This window comes from Prunus dulcis, chromosome 4 (genome assembly GCF_902201215.1).
Source record: "Prunus dulcis chromosome 4, ALMONDv2, whole genome shotgun sequence".
NCBI lineage: Eukaryota > Viridiplantae > Streptophyta > Magnoliopsida > Rosales > Rosaceae > Prunus > Prunus dulcis.
The window spans coordinates 16,370,001-16,390,766 of record NC_047653.1 but is presented as its reverse complement, the minus strand read 5'-3'; the positions used below and the strand labels follow the sequence as shown (position 1 = coordinate 16,390,766).

The window sequence follows — 20,766 nt, the reverse complement described above, 5'->3', positions numbered from 1 at the left end:
GGAAACGAAAATGGAATCGCAGATCTGAAAACACACAAAATTTAACCGCACTAGAGCGGGTACCAAAACTCATATATTATATAATTGTAACCTACCACTGCAATATTATTAGGTTTTCATTAAGCTAGATTTAAGTTAAAATAGAAATATAAAAAAAAACTGTAGTGAAGATTAGGGGTGGGCACGGTTCGGTTTGGACCGGTTTTTGCCTCAAATTAGAACCGATCCGATACTATTCATGCGGTTTGGTTCGGTTCGGTTTTAATTAAAAAAATTCAAAAACCGTCCGGTTCGGTTTGAACCGGTTTCGGTCCGGTTCCGGTTCCGGTTCGGTTTTGAACCGGATTATAAAAATTATTTTTTAAATTGTTTTGTAATACAATTCTCAACTGAAATATTATTTTTTTACTTGAAAATTAACAAATTATTCAATTTCATATAATTAATAAATATTAAAGTGAGAAAAGATAGATATTTTGACATTGAACTTGGATAAATATTAGGTTTTTTTTAGTGAAATTAAAAATATAGCATTAAATATAAATATATATTGAAATTATATATTTTTTTAGTTTCACCGGTTCGGTTCGGCCCGGTTCGGTTTTTGAAGACATGGAACCGGATCCGAATCCGGTCCAAACCGGTCCGGTTCGATTTTTGACCGGTTTTTGACTTTTTGGTCAACTCGGTTTTTTTCCGGTTTGGTTCGGTGTGGTTCGGCTCGGATTTCCGGTTTGCCGGTTTGAGTGCCCACCCCTAGTGGAGATTAGTGTTTCAACCCACTAATTTGGGATTTGGAAAGAATAAAAAGAACTAGAAATTTGGCATGGAAATAATAATCAAAGCTAACTAACTCAAATGGAAATTTGGTTAAGTCATGAGTATCGAAACCGAGACCGTAACCAAGCCTTACAAAGCCACAGTAAGCATTACGCAAGTTATTTCTTTTCTTTTTTAATTTATTTTTTTAAAGATCCTTGAGCATTACGCGCAACGGCGCAAGTTAGCGAGATATGGAATGCACTTTGGAATTAAGATAGATTCACCAGAAAATTCACCTGTCCGGTCTCTCTCTCATAAGTTTCCAGAAATCCCAGATTAGGGTTTTCTTTCTCGAACTTTCAACAACACACTGGACTCTTTTGCCTGGTAAGATCTCCAACCCCAATCTTTTATTTCATTTTCTTTTCAGTCTTTCCTTTCATTGGCATCATAAAAATGCTTCCTTTCGATTTCTGAACACACTTTCACTGCTCACTCGAACGATAGATAGAAAACCCTAGGCCTTCAAAGACCGAGAAGAAAACGGAGAAGAATGGATGAAGGTGACGGAGCCGATCAGTTCCACCGTAACGAGGCGATCTCGGCAGTGGCCGACGACGGTTTTTTGGCCGAAGAGGACGATGATTATGAGGACCTTTACAACGATGTCAATGTCGGCGAGGGGTTTTATCAGTCTATGAGAAAGAACGAGGAATTAGGGTTTAGAAATGAAGTGGTGGAGGAGAAAAAGATTGAGTCGCCGGATGTTGTGGCTCCGGAACCTCGCGGTGTTCCCATACCGGGTGTTGGGGGCGGTAGCGGTGAGGGTACTGGAGGGGGTGACGGAGGGGTTAGCGGTTCTGGGTATAATAACAATAATAATAACCAGAATCTAGGGTTTAGAGGGAACGAGGTGGGTGTGAAAGGGAGTGTTGGTTTGGGGCCCATTGGGGGAGGAGGTGGGATTAGGGTTGAATTAGGGCAAGCATCAGGCAAATTGAAAGAGTTTGAGCAGCAAAGTGGGAATAATAGTGGTGCTGGGGTTCAAGGGATTGTTGCTCAGCAGCCGCCGCCACAATTGCAACAACAACATCAACATCAACCACAGCCTCAACAGCAACAGCAACAATTACATGCTGCTGCTGCTGCTGCTGTTGTTGGGAATGTGGGAAATGAGGGCATGTTGAGGCAAGCTGGTGGTGTTGGAGGTGGGAATGTTAATGGGATTGGTGGGAATAGTGGTCCGGGAGGAGGATTTGGTGGTGGTGGGGGTGGTGGAGGTGGGACGATATTATTTGTGGGTGATTTGCATTGGTGGACTACAGATGCAGAGCTGGAGGCAGAGTTATGTAAGTATGGACCAGTGAAGGAAGTGAAGTTTTTTGATGAGAAAGCAAGTGGGAAGTCAAAAGGATACTGCCAGGTTGAGTTTTTTGATCCTGTTGCTGCTACAGCCTGCAAGGATGGGATGCATGGGCATGTGTTTAATGGGCGGCCATGTGTTGTTGCTTTCGCATCACCATATAGTGTTAAGAGAATGGGGGAGGCACAAGTAAATAGGAACCAGCAGGTAGCCCAAACTGCAGTACCTCAAACTGGTGGGAGGAGGGGCCCTAATGATGCTGGGAATAAAACTGGTGGGAGTAACATTGCGACTGGGGGAAATTATCAAGGTGGAGATAACAATAGAGGTTACGGGAGAGGTAATTGGGGGAGGGGTAATGCTCAGGGTATGGGAAATAGAGGACCGGTTGGTCAAATGAGGAATAGAGGTGGTGGGATGGGTGGCAGAGGTATAATGGGGAATGGTGGAAATGGGTTTGGGCAAGGTATTGGTGCAACCCCTCCTTTGTTGCACCCTCAGCAAATGATGGGTCAGGGTTTTGATCCAGCTTTTGGTGCACCAATGGGGAGAATGGGGAGTTATGGAGGCTTTCCTGGTGCTCCCACGCCTCCTTTCTCTGGAATTTTGTCTTCATTCCCACCTGTGGGGGGTGTTGGGCTGCCTGGAGTAGCCCCTCATGTGAATCCTGCATTTTTCAGCAGAGGGATGCCCATGAATGGAATGGGAATGATGCCAACATCAGGTGTTGATGGGCCTAATATGGGAATGTGGTCTGATCCTAATATGGGTGGATGGGCTGGTGAAGAGCATGGTGGTGGGAGAGCTGGGGAGTCTAGTTATGGTGAAGAAGCTGCTTCTGACCATCAATATGGTGAGGTTAGTCATGATAGAGGAGGTGGGTGGCCAAATGCCACAAAGGAGAAAGATAGAGGTTCGGAGAGGGACTGGTCTGGATCTTCTGATAGAAGGTATCGGGATGATAGGGATCAGGGATATGACAGAGATGTGCCTAGAGAGAAAGATGTGGCTCATGACCATGACTGGTCAGAAAGAAGGTATCGTGATGATGGTGATGCTAGTCGAGAACGGGACAGAGAGCGTGATAGGGGCCGAGAACGTTCTCGAGATCGTGATCGTGATAGAGATCGGGAACGAGAACGGGACCGTGATAGGTACAGGGAAGACCGAGACAAATATACTGATCATCATAAGTACAGAGACCGTGAACCGGAACATGAGGATGAATGGGAACGGGGAAGGTCATCGAGGACTCACAGTAAGGCACGTGTATCTCAAGAGGATAACCGTCGGTCAAGATCAAGGGATGCTGATTATGGGAAGAGACGGCGGCTTACTTCCGAGTAACTGCTCTGCAGCTTCTTGCTTTTGATGACTTTCCATTGAGAAAGAAATGGAATAGAGTAAAAGAAACTTTTGGTGGCTTTTGGTTCGCCATGCTTATGTGGACTCTCTTTCAAGTGTTGTTTTTGGGTCCTTGATTCATCCAATGGCTGCTCTCATGTCATTGCCTAGATTTTTTGTTTGCTTCTGTCTTGCAGGAGCAGAGTTCAATTCTCATGTGGAAAAAGGTAAGCCTATTAAAATTCAGTTTAATTTTCATCTGTGCTTTTAAGTTTGATAAATGTTCGTTTGTCTGTCTGGGATATGCCATACTTGTTTTATGCTTTTATCATACATCACCACTTTTGTATACCGGTTATGTTCTTGTGCATTGTTTGTACAGTCATTGGTTCTAAGTTTATTTGTTTTGGGAGGTTTTCATGCCCTTGTCCTGACCTCTCCATACCTCTTACTGTTGTTGATCAGTTTTTTAACTTTGCCTTTTTTGTAGATCTGTGGTATGATAGTTTTGGTTACCAGGGATTTTAAGTGTTGATTTCAATTTTTATGCTATGTTTGTCATTTGGGCTGAACTTGATGTATTACAATTCGTGTATGATTAGAGTCTAAATGATACAGCTCTACACCAAGTTTTCAAGCATTCATGACATATTGTAACATGAATTTTTGTGCTTTTTCGAATCCTTTTCCTCTTTACACCTACTACCCTTACCACTAGTGTGTACATATACACAGTACATTTGTTTGTATGGAACAGATGCTTGACGACCCCTCAATTCCTTATTGTGTTGACCTCACTGTGAAGTCAATGTGATAAGTGATGTGCAGTTTTCCACGATGTCATCCACACACTGTGAAGTCAATGTGATAAGTGACGATGACCACAATTGAAATGTGTGAATTTGTATATGTATACAATTTGGTACCGCCTGTGTTAAGACTATCACTCAGGACTATGCATTTAAACGTGGTTCCACTTTATTAAAGGCTTTGTCTTGCTAGAGAACAGTACCTTAAATATATAGGTGTCCATGGTTTATATCTAATCTAGTTTTTATAAAAAAATATAAAAAATAAACTTTATAACTTTAACATTATAAAAGTTATGATTTTGAATTGCAATTTTCCGTTATTTTTCAGTATATCTAGTTTTCATGTTAATGATCCTGCCGTATTCAAAATATATTATAGTATCTGATTTTTTGGATTATTCTCCTACCGTTATTTTGTTGGATTTGGTGGCAGCGGTGAAATGAGAATTTGGTCCTCCTTTTTTATTGTTTCTTTTTTCTTTTTCTCTCTTGTGTTCCTTGGTGTTTTCTTTTTTGTTCTTCGTTGTTCTGTTGGGCTCTGGATGCCTTATCCACCTTTTTAATATATAGTTTCTCTTAATATATATATATATATATATTATAGTATGAGTTGAAGAGATGGGTAATCACTGATGACTTTGACTCATAAAAAGAAAGAATAAAAATTGAAAGAAAGTCTTGGTTTGGTAAATTGTTGTTTCAACTTTGAGCACTGAAGTATGGTACATATGTGTCTTAGAATCAGGGATGGCTATGTGCTTCATTGATTAACTGCCCTCCTCCCCTCGATGACTTTCCAAAATTGAAGGCTGCTAAACTTATTTGGATATGTCAGTGATCTAAATTGAAAATAAAACAATGACCTTTAAACTTACGTGGACAGTGTTCTATTGCTTTAAAATAGTTTTTAGTAACAAGAGAAAACTTGGTTGGCCTTGCCTAGGATTGCTGTGCTATTCTATATTGCTTTTCCTTCAGCAAGTGCAATGTTCCCTTAAGGTATTCTAGACGGCTCCAGCAGTCATCTTACCCAGTCTTGGAGATTTGGAAACCTGCCATTTATATTGTCAGTGCAATTTGTTGCTGTGAAATGGTTGACCGGTTCAAATGTCTTCTCAGGAGGACAAATAGAGTAGAAGCAACTTGATTTGGATTAACAGACTAGTCTTTGCAAAGCTGAAACCCTAATTACCTTCTATCGATTTCCCTACTTGTAAATTATGGTGAAAACCTGTCGTTCATATCTATGGTCGACCAATACATAGAATAGAACCTAGTAGTTCTTCTTGCTACTATGATCCAACTGTGTGGGATCCATCCTTGGATTTTGAGGACGTGGTTGCTTTTTACTGACTTTCGTGTCTGTGTCTGTGTCTGTGTCTGTGTCTGTGTCTGTGTCTGTTACCCTGTACTGCATTCTTCTTTTTATCATTTAACCCTTTATAACTTAAATATACTGCTGTGTCGTGATGTCGTAGAGTATTTTATTGTTTCCTGATGCTTATGCTTATTCTAGATCTGTCACCTGTTTCACTGTCTAATAGATTGAAGGACACTCTATCGTGAGAATTGAAGCTGTGAAGTACAACCCAGAGTTGCTTTGGAGATGAAGAGGACCTCCAACTTCTACATTGAAGAGACAATGCATGGCGTTTCCCTTTATCTAGCTGGATTTAGAAGCCGAACTCTTGCTTTTGGTTTTAGCTTTCTTTTGCCTTTATGTTTGAGTTAATTATAGCACTAGATCAAAATAGATTTGTGGATCATGTTATGGCTTGAAATTGCTGAAGTCTGGAATGTGGTAGATTGTTCTGGAACCTGATATTTGACTGTTGTAATAGGATTTAGCAGAGGATGTTGTTAATGTGCCTTGTTCTGATTGGCTAGTTGTATCATCTTTCCCCCATTTCTTCTTTTGTTTTGTTTTGGGTAGTTGTATCATCTTTCCCTCCATGCTGATTGTGCCAAATTTTTGTGAGGATGTAGAAAATTAACCATTCTTTTAAAGCAATTATTTAGACCCAGAAATTGTATAGTAGCTTATCATGTACATAGGGAAGAGCTGGTGTATGATATCTTGTACATAGTGAATTCTTTGTTGAATGGATTCATTTTCATAATGGCCTCTCCCTTATCTTCAAAGTTCATCTTATTTCTCTCTTTCACAAGTCCCAAGAGCTTAGTTGTTGGCTCTGCTAAATGATTATTCTGAATGCTCTTCTTCTGCTTATGGTGGGATTTTCTTGCAAATATCATTTCGCATGCTTACAGACATGGTAATTGTAATATCTGGGAATTCTACCACCTTCACTTGTAAGTTGTAAGTTGTAACATAACCGTATGATCATCATTCTTACTTAAACCGGTAGGCTATGGGTGGGGTTTCATAGTTACACTAACAATCTTCTTTCGTGTCTCCAGCAATAGTTCGACTCTTCCCTTTCTCCTCCCTTGAAATGGAAAAATAAAAATATTGTTGTCCTATTTTTTTTGGTCAGAATAAAAAAAGTAAATTATTCAAATGGTCTTTAAATTTATACATGATTTACATTTTAGTTCATCAACTAAATTATTCATTCAAATGGTCCATCAACTCTATATTATTCGCTCCAATGGTCCTACTGTCTAATTTTCTGTTAGATTTAACCTAATTTTAGGGTAAATAATGACAAATTTGCCCTCATATTTAACGGAAATATTGACAAAATGAAACGATATGACCAATGGAGCGAATAATATAGAGTTCATGGACCATTTGAACGAATAATTAAATTGAGGGATCAAAATATAAATCGAGTATAAACTTGAAGACCATTTGAGTAATTTACCCAAATAAAAATATGGTTGTCACTATAACTTCTGCAATAGTACGATTTTTGCTTAGTTAGTAGAAATATAACTCCCACATTCGAATTTTACCCCTACGCACGAAATATCAATCTCACTCAAAAGTAACGAGTAGGACTTTTACCCCTACTCAAAAGTAACGAGTAGGACTTAGTCAAAGATATGCACCGGTGCATTGCACATTTTAGTCATTGAATAAAAATTTTAAATTTAAAAAAAAAAAAAAAAATCGAAGTCATTGGATTAAAAAAAGTCGAAGAATAAAATAACAAAGGTCCAGCAGATAGTAACAGACAAAATGCAAACGGAGGAGATGAACGCTTGATGTGCGCTTGTTTCAATCCCCGTCATGTATGTAACAAAGCAAAGGTTATGAACTCACCTCTTTGTTATTGCTCACTCACTCACATTTATAATACACGGTTTAAATTCAAAGTCAAACAATAATTTCTTTTTTGTTGTAAATAATGTGGAGCCCACAAGTAAGCAATGAAAAGAAAAAAGTAAATGAATGTGAAGACTTTGTGTATATCCTACGGAATCGGTGCAGCAAATGTGGTTGTAATATCTCCGCTTATAAAAGGAGGTCTCCGTAAGAAAGGAAAACATACCAATCAGAAGAGAGAAGTGAGAGGGAAATCAAAAAGTTAGAAACTTTTAGAAAGATTTGAGAGAGAAAGTTCTATCAACGTAATACTATAAAAGAGAAATACAATCTCACTCAAATATTTGGAAGTACTCTCATATTTTGTCTATTTTATAACACCTTATCGAGTTTTTATCAAAAATAGCTAAAATTTACCCCCCACTTTCAAAAATGTCAGTTTTTATAAAATCTTTCAAATATAGCCAAAACTCACCTGAATAAACACAAATGCCCTTAAAAATTAAAATCTACATAAATTTAAAAAGTTTCATCCTCTCTCATTGAGTCCAGTCCCACGTTGGCCAATTGGCTGTTTTTGCATTGGTTTCATCTCAATTACTAAATTCCTGACCAAAGTTGTTGGTTTTCATCCAGTTAGTGCCCATAGAATGTGAAACTGTCATGGATATAATTTTTTTTTTTTTAATTCCTTAATGAATTCATCTCATGTGTTTAACAGGTGAAGAATCCCTCAGTTCGTATTGAACATGAAGCCAGTACCTCCAAAATTGGTGAAGACCAGCTATTTTACTTTCAGCAAAGGGCAATCGACTATGAGAAAGCCATGGCCGCTATTTTACTTTCCCATCTCCAAAAGTTTACATCAGAAAATTTAAGAAAATTATAAAATTAAATATTCATCCATTGTTCATTTTAATTCATAAATTTAAATAGTAAAATATTACACGTTATCTATGAGGTAGGATGAAGTGCAATAGGATTCTTGCAAGTTTGTCGATAATGGCCAATTGAACCACATCTTGAACACTTACGAGGTGATAGTTCTTCTCTGAGTGATGGGATTCTCTTTTCCTTGCGCCTGCCATACCTTTTTGGTGTAATTGGTGGTAGAACAATTCTATCTCGTACGTCATTAGGTACCACCCAATCTGTCTAATCCCTAACTGACCAAATAGGTTTTGCATACGCAATGACCAATAAGTTTGTAGTATAATATTGTGAACACATTGGGTAACACGAAATTTGTCGATGCCTACATGCAGCACAAGCATATGCACATGGTAGTTGATCAAGATCAAAACAATGTTCAGACCCTATATATATATATTCAGAATAGCAAATGTATATATGATTTGTATTTTTTTGTTTGTTAGAATACCAAATATAAACACAATTTGGCCATAGAGTAGAAAGTAGAAAGTAGTTGGACAATATAACATGTTTGATAAAAATATATTTCCTTAATTTCTATGCATGAAATGAAATTGCTTAATAATATATTTTCTATAAATTCTCTTTGAAAATGGTTGCCAAGAAGCAAAATGTTCAAATATATAACAAAAGCCTTTAAAAAGATTAATGAGGCCAGAACAAGGGTGAAGGGCAACTGGCGTGATATTTGACACATGGAGAGAGATGAGATGAGATCGTGAGATGTCGAATGTTGAAGTTAAGTGGCGATGTTGCAAAGAGCGGGCAAATACCACAATTTGTCAGAATACCAAATATAAACACAATTTGGCCAACAGAAATCCCTAGAATTAAAACAAGGTTAGAAGGAGAGAGAGAAAGAAAAGCGAACCTAGGATTACGGATCGGTAAGTTAAATTAGGGAATGTTAGAATTGCTTCAAATTCCCATAAAAGAAACCAAGATATTCCTCCCACACCCTCTGCAAGAAACCCAGAACTCATGCTATACCATCAAAATACACCTAAACTTATGAATATTTCAATTTCTTGTTCCTACCAAGCCAAAGAAACAAAGAAACCATTAAAAGAAAGAAGCAACCGCATGAATAAGCACAAAATATACAGAAAGAAAAAGAAGAACATCACTCACCAGTAGTTCAACCAAGGTTACAAACGTGTGTGCGATTCCAAACTTTGTGTAGTAGGTTTTTCTTTTTAAGTTTATGTGGTTTTAATTTTTAAGGGCATTTGTGTCTATTTAGGTGAGTTTTTGGCTATGTTTGAAAGATTTTATAAAAACTGACATTTTTTAAAATGGGGGGTAAATTTTGGCTATTTTTGATTAAAAAAACTCCATGTTATCCGCACGATAGTCTCCCTTATGTAAGGACTTTTTTCTTCCGGCAGCTACAAATAGGCTGGACTGCCGTAAGGAGCGAACTGATGAAATTATCCCCTGTGCCTGAGTTCAAATATCAACCCCATGAATGCTTCAAAAGGACAGTAGGGCCTTAGGAAACACCTTCGTTACCTTCACCAACAAAAATAACAACAGCTTACAGATAAATTCTTGGCTTGGCATGAGAGCTGAGCATTCATGAGTTTAGCATGAGAGAGAGAAATGGCTGCAATTTCCTATGAGAAACAGAGTTTTTAAGGCATAGGGGAAGGGATTCTAAAAGGATTCGTTGAGGAGAGAGAGGGGGGGAGAAAAATGAGGGCAATGGGTGTTTTTCCGGCAACTTGACAGAGGCCAAAAGGGAAAACTAAGGAAGAGGAAGATGAACTGAGCACGAAATTGCTGGGTTTTGGAAGTAAGAGAGGAAGCTTGCTCTTTGGTTGTGATTGCGGCTAGTGGTGAAGTATTGGGTGTTTTAGGTAATTTCCCAATAGCCTGACAAAAGCTATGTCAAACTCTGGAATGGCTTGCCATAAGAGAAAATGGGAGAAGATGGATGAATAGAGCACGAAATTGCAGAGTTTCAGAGATGAGAGATAAAACTTGCTCTCTAGATGTGGGTTGAGATGATGGGTAGGAAATGCATCTTTTTATAGGCGCTGGAAGCTACTCTTTTCTAAGAAATCCTAATGGTCTCTATCCAATTTGGCCAAGTCTTTCCCTCCCTTTCTACCATCATTCCTTCAATCATCCTATTTTGGTGAAATCCACTTTGCCCATTTGCACAAAATCAGGGATTTTTGGGAGCTCAATGCTGTTCCCGCGGCCACTTTAGTGGAAAACTCCTATTTTTAGCCATCTTTCTTCCTTCTTTTCTCCCCTCTTCTATGGCTAGATCTGATGGGTGGAAAGAAATTGGTATGTACACTGGTTTAAAGGGTGTTTTGCTCAAGTATTCTTTGGTTTTTTTGGATGGCTTGTGTTGGGATTTATCTTTGGCCATGTGCTGGAGATTCCCAGCAGCCTGCAGATGTGAGTGGACTTTAGCTTTGGTTGTGGTCTTATCTCTAGTTAAGTGTTGGAAGCTGCAGATATTTTCCTTGGTTGCTTGGACCTTTGTAAGGTGATGGGCTAGTTCACTAAAGGGATGGGCCAACTTCCCAAAGTGATGGGCTATCTTTTCTAAGGTAATGGGTTATTTTCTCTCTGCTTACCCACATATTTGGGCTCAAGAAATGGGCTTGAGTTTCGAGGCTCCCAAGCAGCCCAAAACTTCCATTTCTAGGCTCATCAATGAGCCTCATGAAAACTTGTAACCATCCATACCACAACCCACTCAGCAAGCCTCAGGCATTTGCGTGGCTTGGGCCCACTTAAGCTTGTAGCATGAAGTGTTACTTATTTGCTTGGCGTGGCATGTGTTTTGGTTGCCCAAATCGAGTTTCTTCTCGATAAGGTATCGCATTGGGCCGGGAATATATTTGGGCTGAACCGTGAATTTTTTGGGCCTCTTTGTAGTTAAAACTAGGGAGACTTTGGAAAAACCCAAAGGAGAGAGAAATTTTTTAAAAGAAGCTAAAATGGACAAAATTGCCCTTATTTATTTTTGGATTTCCTAAGAGATCCTTTACATTTGCATGTCTTTACTTTGAAAGTTGAGAGGTTTTTATGTCTTTTTTGAAAAAGCTTTGGTTTTTTCCAAAAGTGAAAGTTTTTTTTGTGACTAAAACCTAAATTTACTTTAAAAGTATATGGTTATTTCTCTATCTCCTTTCCGTCATATGTCTGCTCTCACTTTACTATTATGACGACATACATACGTTCTTTTTTGTATCCTCATAATTTTTATGTTGTTTCATTCATGTTTGTTTAATTTATTTTTTTATATTATAATTTAGAATGGCTCGGTATATCCATCATCCTACTATTTTATGGTGGTGTAGTTCCATTGTCCATCACACTGTAACATATATTATTGTAATAAAAATAATGGTGTGACTTTAAAGCCAATCTTGTTACTAGCGCAGTTACATTGCTCATAATATAATAACTTATATACTGGGAAAGTGCTAATTATACCGCCCTCCTAATAGTAATATATATTTATTCGTCAATAATTCTTACTAGTGGGATTCCTTTAGTAATAACCATTATTAAAGGTTGACCCTTAGTAATAATTATTACTAACCACTGACCCTTACTAAAACATATGATTTCTTTTATGCTACTAACCTTTCTGTTTATTTATTTTAATAGTTTATTATATACTTGATATATAAAAGTCACAATTACACAACTTGGATGATGCAATTAAGCATATGTAAATACCAATGTGTGATGTGGTAAATTCGATATATAATATTTTATTCATATGTCATTTAATTTTGTTACTTTCCTTTACTTTATTATTGTGAAAGAAATCATCTGTTAACATACATGTACAATGGGGGCCTAAAGTTCCTCAAACAATTAAAGGACCCAAAGTTCCTATTAAGAAATGGCTTAATATACCAGATCTCGAATCTGCAAACATATTATTGCAAATCATGATACATCTTATTTTCTTTTGAAGATGGCTAACTTAGCAAAGCTGAAATTTGTTACTTTGGACATATATGGGAACAACTATCTATCATGGGTCCTTATGCGAAAGGTACAATCACCAAAAGACAATGATCCTCTAAGAGCCAAATATGAATGGATTGTTGGAATTTTAAAAAGGTTTTAAAATTTTAACCATTTTGATTTATTTAATTATTTTGGCTGTTTTATTTTATTTATTGTGGAGGTTATAAATATTTAATTTTCAGGTTTTATTTATATTGAATGCCTTAATTTTCTAGTTTAACGTGGTGAAGGTTACATATTATTATATGCCTATAAAAGGTCACTCGTCCTTCACATTTGAAAAAAAACCATAATACACCATCAGAATGTCACATACCACATTCACCACCATAATCTGATTCTCTCCTCTTCTACTTTTTATACTTTCTCTACTTATATTATTATTTTGGGCAATAGTTCTATGACTTGGATACCTATATCCATCTATGAACGTGCTCATAGCGGATCTTGAGTTTGTGTACAAGGAGTCATATCTTGGAGTCTTGTAGACCGTCAGTACATGCACGTAAGGAGGCTACAAAGGCTTTAGAACAGTGTATTTGATGTGTTTCACTGTACCAAGCTCACCTTCTTACTTATAATTTATTTTGCTTTTACTTGCCAATAAATTTATTTTTCTTTAGTTTCATTTACCTTAAAAGCTTTCTAATTTGTTTATATGTTATTTATAATACAAAGTTTTTGTATTTGGCTTTACGGAAAAAGAAAACTATAATTTTTATAACAATCTAAAGCCTTTGTATGTTAAAGTTGTTTTCTTCCCGTATTGCTATCTTTAATACCTTTTAATTCTTTGACCGAAGCTTTTGCATTTGTATTGGATTTTCAAAATGAAAATTACGATTTGTTTTGGATAGATGCAGTTTAAAGCTTTCATGTTGCCTATACAATATCAATTGCTTTAAATATTGTTGGTACATTTATATTTTTATAATTTGTTGCTAACATTTGGGCAATTACTGCTAATGTTTGAAAATAAAAAACATACAGACTAATTTATATTTATATTATAGCTGAACGTTACTACTACTACCTGATATAAATATCCTATCAGTTATGGAATCAAAAATTGATTTATTTTGCTTTTGGTTTCTTTTAGCCGTTAGCCTTACGACATCATGTTATATCTACAACTTTAATATATTAATATTTTAATTACTATCCAAATTACTTCAATGTCATAGGAACATTTTATTTTTACTCATTGGGTTATTTTCAAATATTTACTATGGATTCAGTTTTGGTTTCGGTTTAACAAACTTTATCTTTATTGGGTGTATTGGTTTTTGTCAATTAATAACATTTTGATAATATTATAGATATTATGTTGCAAAAAGGGGCGGAAAAGTTTATGAGATTTTATTATTATTGTAATGTTTTAAATTTAATTTTGAAGCAGCCAACAATAAAAAAAGCCTTAGCTAGTTGAGTGATAGATATAGCAGTTTTTATAACATGGACCCGCCTTAGATTCCGAGATTTCAAGTCAGTGTGAGTATAATTCGGCGATGCACATAAGTACCTTCTTGATGAAGTTATGTGGGGAGAATATTTTATAACCTTTTTTTTAAAAAAAAAAATACCAAAGTTAGGAAAGAAGAGGGGGAATTCTCACACTCACTGCCAAAGTGCCATAAAAATCTGAATTTGAAACCAATAATATGCAAATTAAGGTATTTTTTCACTATTGGCAATCTAGATTCATTCGTTTGGTTGGCTAGTTCTACAAGCTCATAGTGGTTTGTTTATTTGTTTGTTTATTTATTTGTTTGTGTCTAAAACAGGCCTCCTACTTTAGTCGAAGTTGAAATGATAGTTGACCGTTTAGCCATCCAATTCCACCCTCTCACCCTTATCCAAAGAAAGAGGGCAGAATAAGCTTGAACCTAGTGTCAAATCCAATACAATTAGTGGGGCTATGATGGCTTGCTAGACTTCTCATTGATTTTATGGTCAACAAAATCATCATTTTTGCCAATAAGATCCCAAAATGCCATACTCACGAGCTCTAGTGGTATTTCTTTTTTCAGTGCCGGAGGATATCTCGGTTTGAATTCATCTCTCCAGATTGATTAAAAATAAAAATAAAAAGGTAACAAGGAAAAGTGAGTATAACCAAAGAGAATTCCTCTACTGATATGATTGACTCAAATCACAATATTTATACCACAATCTACTCAAATTCTATTCTCTCTATATAATCCCAAATTACAAACTATTTTAGTAATAAATAAAAATAAAGCACTTCTGCAAAAGCACTAATAAGTAAAACAACTAGGAGTTCTACACAGACACTGTCCTCAATTAAGAAAGACTTTAATTAGAAATCAAATTATAATTTATAAAAGGGCACCCAAAGCAAATAGCCACAGAGAGCAGAGAGTCCACTATAATTATCTGGGTCTACCCATGTTAGATCCGGGCCCACCCTTCCCCAACCCAACTCCACTCACACCCATCTGATGAAACCCGCTCGCGCCGTACACGTGTCCCTGATGCTGATGCTGCTGCTGCTGCTGCTGCTGCTGTTGCTGCTGCCAATATACCCCAGCTCCTCCACTCCCACCACCACTCTCGTACCCAACCCCACCATTCCCGCCACCTCCACTCGCGTCCTTGTCACGCGCCGCCACGCTGCTCTTCTCCCCCTCCATCTCCCTGAACCTCTGCAGATAAACCTTGAGAGGCTCCACGTACTCCTCGAACCCTAACGTCGTCATCGCCCAGAGCAAATCATCGCCGTTGATCGTCTTCCGCTTCTCCCTCTGGCACTTGTCCGAGGCCTCGCCGGTGATGAAGCTTATGAACTCCGACACGCACTCCTGCACCGTCTCCTTCGCGTCCTTGGAGATCTTCGCGTTCGCCGGCAGTGCCTTCTTCATGATCCGGCTCACGTTCGCTATCGGCAGCAGCCGGTCCTGTTCCCGAGGCGAGAGCTCGCTGTTTGATTTCGTGTGCGCTCCGCCCGAGTCGTTGTCCGAGTCCGCCATTGAAGAAGCTCTTCTTTTCTTCTCTTTTTTATTCAAATTTTAAAATTAAAAGAAAAAAAAACTTCCTTTACTAATTATGGTAGAAAAATTCAGAAATTGACTTCACATGCTGAAGCCGTCGATCAAAGAATCCAGAATTTGAAGTTGCAAATCGAGCTGAAATTTCCAGGAATTGCAAAATGAAGCTTCCAAGTTTGCAAGAAATGAGTGAGTATTTGGATTTTGGACTTTTTTGGTTTTGTTGAGAATTTGAATTCCTGGAAATTAAGGGAAAAAATGGAAATTGAAATTCAGTGAGAAGAGAGACAGAGGAAGAAGAAGAGTATGAGATTCCGAAAATTATGAAAATTTAAAATGGAAGGGTTTGAATTTTGGCTGAATTATGAGGAATTAGGATGAGAGAGAGGGAGGGAGGGAGGGAGAGAGAGAGGTTGGTTTGGGAGCGAATGAGTTGGGTCCGTTGGATCATGGCGTTAATAACGCCTATCTTATGGTCACGTGGATGAATGTGGACCGTTATTTGCCGATAAGAGTTGAGTTTGCACCGACGGAATTACAGCCGTTGGATTGGTTGAGGTGGATGATCTGGACCGCGGGTTTGGTATCCGGCACGTGGTTGGTCTGACCTGGATTTCCTTTTTCAAAAGATATTCAACTTTTTGTGGGCGCAAGCAAACTTACCTCTATTCTATTATATTTCATTTTCTCACCGATAATTATGTTATTTTCCCTACAACGCTTTAGTTCAGTATCTTATATTATATACATATTTGTTCATATTTTATGAGGTTTGTTAAATTGTGCAGCCATACAGGATTGTAAATCATGCCATATACCACCCCGATCACTATCTTGCCCGTCGATATCTCTATCACCATGATAGTCACCACCTCCACCACTCCTACCATCCATGCCGTCATGACTGCCCACCCCGACCCTCAAGAGCCATAAATTTTTCAAAGAACGGGCAATATTTAAAAAGCTAAAAGTTCAAACTAAATCACCGAAACACTCCAACGCATTCAACTTATGTGCATATGTAGTATTTCGTATGTTCATTTTTGTTATTACGTTTTTCACTTTAGAAATGAAGTACATAAAGTGGACGAGAACACATAGACAGATTCATTGCACATCTTTTGAAGCAAAAACTAGGCAGCAAACACATAGTGGGTACTAGCATAAGGACAGATTTCGACATCTCTAAAGGATTTTCCTACAAGGGACCTCCTTGCACCTCTGTGGCTTCGCCACTACCCATCCTCAACACCATTCCACCACCATCGCTGACACTGCCATCATCACCGCCCCCACCACCACTCAACCGTCGTCACTGATACAACCAAACAAATATAAATGTTAAATTCTTTGTTTAAATCTATTATATTTTTAGAGTAGCTAAATAAGAAACTATACGCATTTTTTAACATTAATTTCCATCAATTTAAACTTCTAAGAACATCTCTAAGCGAGATGTAAAATCCAATGTGATATTTTTAGCATGTAGGAAAAAAAAAATAGCATAGACTAACTCAAACCAAAAGGTTAAATCACGCGTAGAATAACATTTCTCCATTATGCTGTTTTTTTTTTTGGCTTGTTTAATAAACAAATAAACACTAATGTAATAAAATAATATTTTAATTTGACATGTGTGGTGGAATGTAAAACTCTATTATATGTCAAATTGTCACATAAAACTTCAAATTCAAATTTAATGTTTAGTATTTGACATCTCCTTTGGAGATGCTCGTAAAACTTTTAAATTTCCTCATACAAATGCATGATGACACTTGCAATTTAGATAAAAATTAGAATTTCTAATTGACATACACCAATTCCCTTGTCTAAATTCATAAACAAACAAAAAAACTTTGAAATTTCATCGAGAAAATATGGGAATTGGAGTCATAAAAGTCCAATGTTAAATTTAACAAACTAGGTATCTTTTTAAATTTCAAGCTAGTGTGAGTTTTAAGAAAAGAAAACTACCATGTATGCCGCCATCAACGCAACTTCTACTACCAACATATTGCCATGGATGTCACTGCCATCAACGTGCACTATCATTGTCACCAACATTTGCCATGGCCATCACCATCAGTACAATCCCCACCACCTCTGCTACCATAACCTTTTCGCACTGTCATTAACACCACCTTCACCACCATTTGCACCGCAACCACCACCCATATCACCTTCGTCGCTACCACCACCCTATACCACCATCGCCACTGCAGCCACGGGCTCTTCAGCCTTTGTCACCATCACCACCCCCACCCCACCCCAACCTTGTCGCCCTACCACTAGCAGCCCACCCATCAACATCACAAATGATGGCACTGTTACCACCACCGCCGCTATTAACGCATTTACCGACCACCACTTCTTATTTTATGGATTTGAGGTCTCCAAAAAGATAAATGTTAAATTCTGTGTTTAATACTTTTAGGTTAGTTAAACAAGAAACTTTACAATAATTAAGTTACAAAAAATGAAGTTACGTTTGGGCAACACCTTGCTTTTTGGCCCAAGCTGTTTACCCTCAATGTGAGTAAGGTGTTGCCCAATATGAATCGCCGATGTTTGACAAAAATGTAGCAATAGTCCTTTAAGTAAGATTTTACTTTACTTTTAGTCGCTTATCTCCAAAAATTGTTATAATGGTGCTTCAATTATGCCTCGACTTTCAAAACTCGTGCTTTCCATCAGCTCCATTAACTTTTCCATGAAAAATAGGGCTATATTTGTCTTTTCATATGATGGGTTCTTAATAAGCATAGCCCAGCCCCCAACAACCACCTCTCTTTCGGGTTTGGGTAGAATAAGGTGGTGACTTGATAAGTCTTATTTGCCCTTAAATTTTGACAGAAAATTTAACGAAATTGACGGATGACTATAACAATTTTATGGGTTGAAAGACAAAAAGTAAAGTTGGGTCTTATTTGAGAGACCATTGTTACAATTTTATCTTGACGTTTTAATGTATTTCTCATTTCCCTTTTATTATTATCTTTTTTTTTTTTAAATAACAATTTTCTATAGAGGGGAGCAAACAATATCTATACACGTGTTATTTGCACTTTTCTAGCAGTGGCAAAGTAGGGGAGAGTGGAGTGAGGAGCCAATAGATTCACTTTGTTTGGAAAGTTTTTATTTCCATAAAAAGTCATGTCTGCGGCAATAGTTTGAATATGACAAAGAATACTAAAAAAATATGAGTGTTTGTTAGAGTGTGGATATGAGTCATATCACAGCGAAATTTGATGATATTTTGTAGAAAAGTTCATTTCCAAACACTATAAGCTTTTTTCTTTTAATAAAAATATATATATTAAACTCATTTGGTGTTTAAGATTGAACTGAATTGAATTTCGCTAGATTTAAGATAAAAGATGACTTACTCATAAAGAAAATTTTTCCTATCTAGATCTCACAAAATGATATAATAACACTTTATAACTTATCCCCTTTAATTTGAAAAATAAAAAATCATTCATATTACCTTCATTTCTTCCTTTAACATACGACACATTGAGTTTCTGCCGAACAAAAACATTATTTTTAAATTGTTAATATGTAACAAGAGATTATTTAATTTAACTAAAAGAATGTGATTAACAAACACTTATTTTTTTAAACATGACTTATTGCTTTTGTTTTTGTCATAAAGTTCATAACATGGTTTATTATTTTATCTTATTGCTTCAATGACTTCCAGCTTCACAGAGCATATCCCCATTTGACACCTCTAAGTCTAAGAAGCTCTACTTTATTATAATTTCTTCAGAAATTGTCTCTTTCAATCATGACACTGATGAAAATTTAGAATAAACATTCGTTTATGGTCCCAAAGTGTTTTTAGAGGGACAAAATAATCAAATGTTTTAAAGTTAAATACACTTTGTCAATAAAATATTGTTTGATTTGTGTTTTACTGGGCAAAGCATCAACCTCAGTTCTGGTGGGGTTGTTGGTCACCACAGTGACTTACTGTGGATGCAACTAAAGATGGTACCAAAACCTTCACATTAAAAATCTTCATTACAACCATCCACCCTTCATTATACAATATGCTTTGTGTTTGGGCTGCCATTGTTTTGATCTCAATATTTTTTGTCAAATTTTATTTTTACTTATTTGACACTGACCCTCTGTTTGGATAAAAAAAAATTGAAAATTACATAGAATTCTAAAATAACGCAATTTAAATTTCCATCATTTCAATTTCTGCCAATTACAAATTTCATTGTTTGGATTTATGTATGTCGAATTTTTTTAAACAATAGAATTTTGTAAATGAGACTATGTAAATTGTGAAATGATGCCTATTTTGGTGGGAATTAAACTTAGGAATTTGATGCCTCAATTCCCACAATTTTTTTGGCGTGTCATTTAATAAATTCCGTGCTTAAGTTGCCAAACAAAGAAATTGTTAATTTCTCCTCTTGAATTCCCGTCTTTTAGTTAAATTCCAGTTATTTTCCTTCATCCAAACGGATCACGAGAGTATTGTAGAGTTTCCATTTTGTTTGATACTAACAAAAACAAAACTAAATTGTAACAAGAAGCTCGGAAACCCCAAGCAGATCATCGGTGATCAAATGGTCACAACAAGAAAGAGGATTATCAAAGTAAAACATGTCAGTCCACTTGTAACTTGTTTACTTTGTGATACAATTGAAAGTCAACATGTCTTAAGTATGATGACCGGCAACACTAATTGGATTAACATATATGATTACCAAATACTAAAACTATCGATCATGTCTACATAAGTTTTAGATAAGGACCTGTTAACACATCTTTAGGTTGAAAATAATCTTAGTTAAACCTACTTAGTGAATAACTGAAACTTCCTTAGAAATTGAGGCATGCGCATGATAGATGACTCTTTTAAGTGACACATTGATCGGTAATCTATTTTTTATAATAAATTGATGTGTCTCATCTTGTGCTCGTTAGTCGACAAGTTAAATCCATATAGTAAGAGTCTTTTTATATTTTGCGATGCAAGTGATATTAGGGAAGATGATTTTCATACACATCGTCAATATATCATTAGGGTTCGAATCTGAGATCATTAATTTGCAAATTAAAATCTTTTTCACTTGGGGCTAGACCCTGCTGACTAACGGTTTTGTTTTTTCACATGAGACAGTGTAATTCAAAGTTTAGACAATTTTTTTTATACAAGCGATATTCTATTTTAATCTAATCTAAATTAAAAATATGAGGATTTGAATTCGGGTATAGAGTAGTGCAGGGTAAAGAGCACACCCACAAAATATAGATAATTATCCAAACAAATAGATACATGTC

General features: G+C 36.6%; 2 protein-coding genes across 2 annotated transcripts; one reads left to right on the top strand and one right to left on the bottom strand.

The window, feature by feature from the left end:
- Positions 1-957: 957 nt before the first annotated feature.
- Positions 958-6,396, top strand: LOC117624694 (cleavage and polyadenylation specificity factor subunit CG7185). Its single transcript, XM_034356100.1, has 3 exons — positions 958-1,149; positions 1,270-3,696; positions 5,826-6,396. Exon 2 carries the CDS (start codon positions 1,316-1,318, stop codon positions 3,470-3,472), a length of 2,157 nt encoding a protein of 718 aa, XP_034211991.1. The 5' UTR covers positions 958-1,149; positions 1,270-1,315; the 3' UTR covers positions 3,473-3,696; positions 5,826-6,396.
- An 8,170-nt stretch (positions 6,397-14,566) lies between these two features.
- LOC117626631 (nuclear transcription factor Y subunit B-3-like) lies at positions 14,567-15,869 on the bottom strand. Its single transcript, XM_034358409.1, has one exon. The coding sequence runs from the start codon at positions 15,442-15,444 to the stop codon at positions 14,848-14,850; it is 597 nt and encodes a 198-aa protein (XP_034214300.1). The 5' UTR covers positions 15,445-15,869; the 3' UTR covers positions 14,567-14,847.
- Between the last annotated feature and the right edge of the window lie 4,897 nt (positions 15,870-20,766).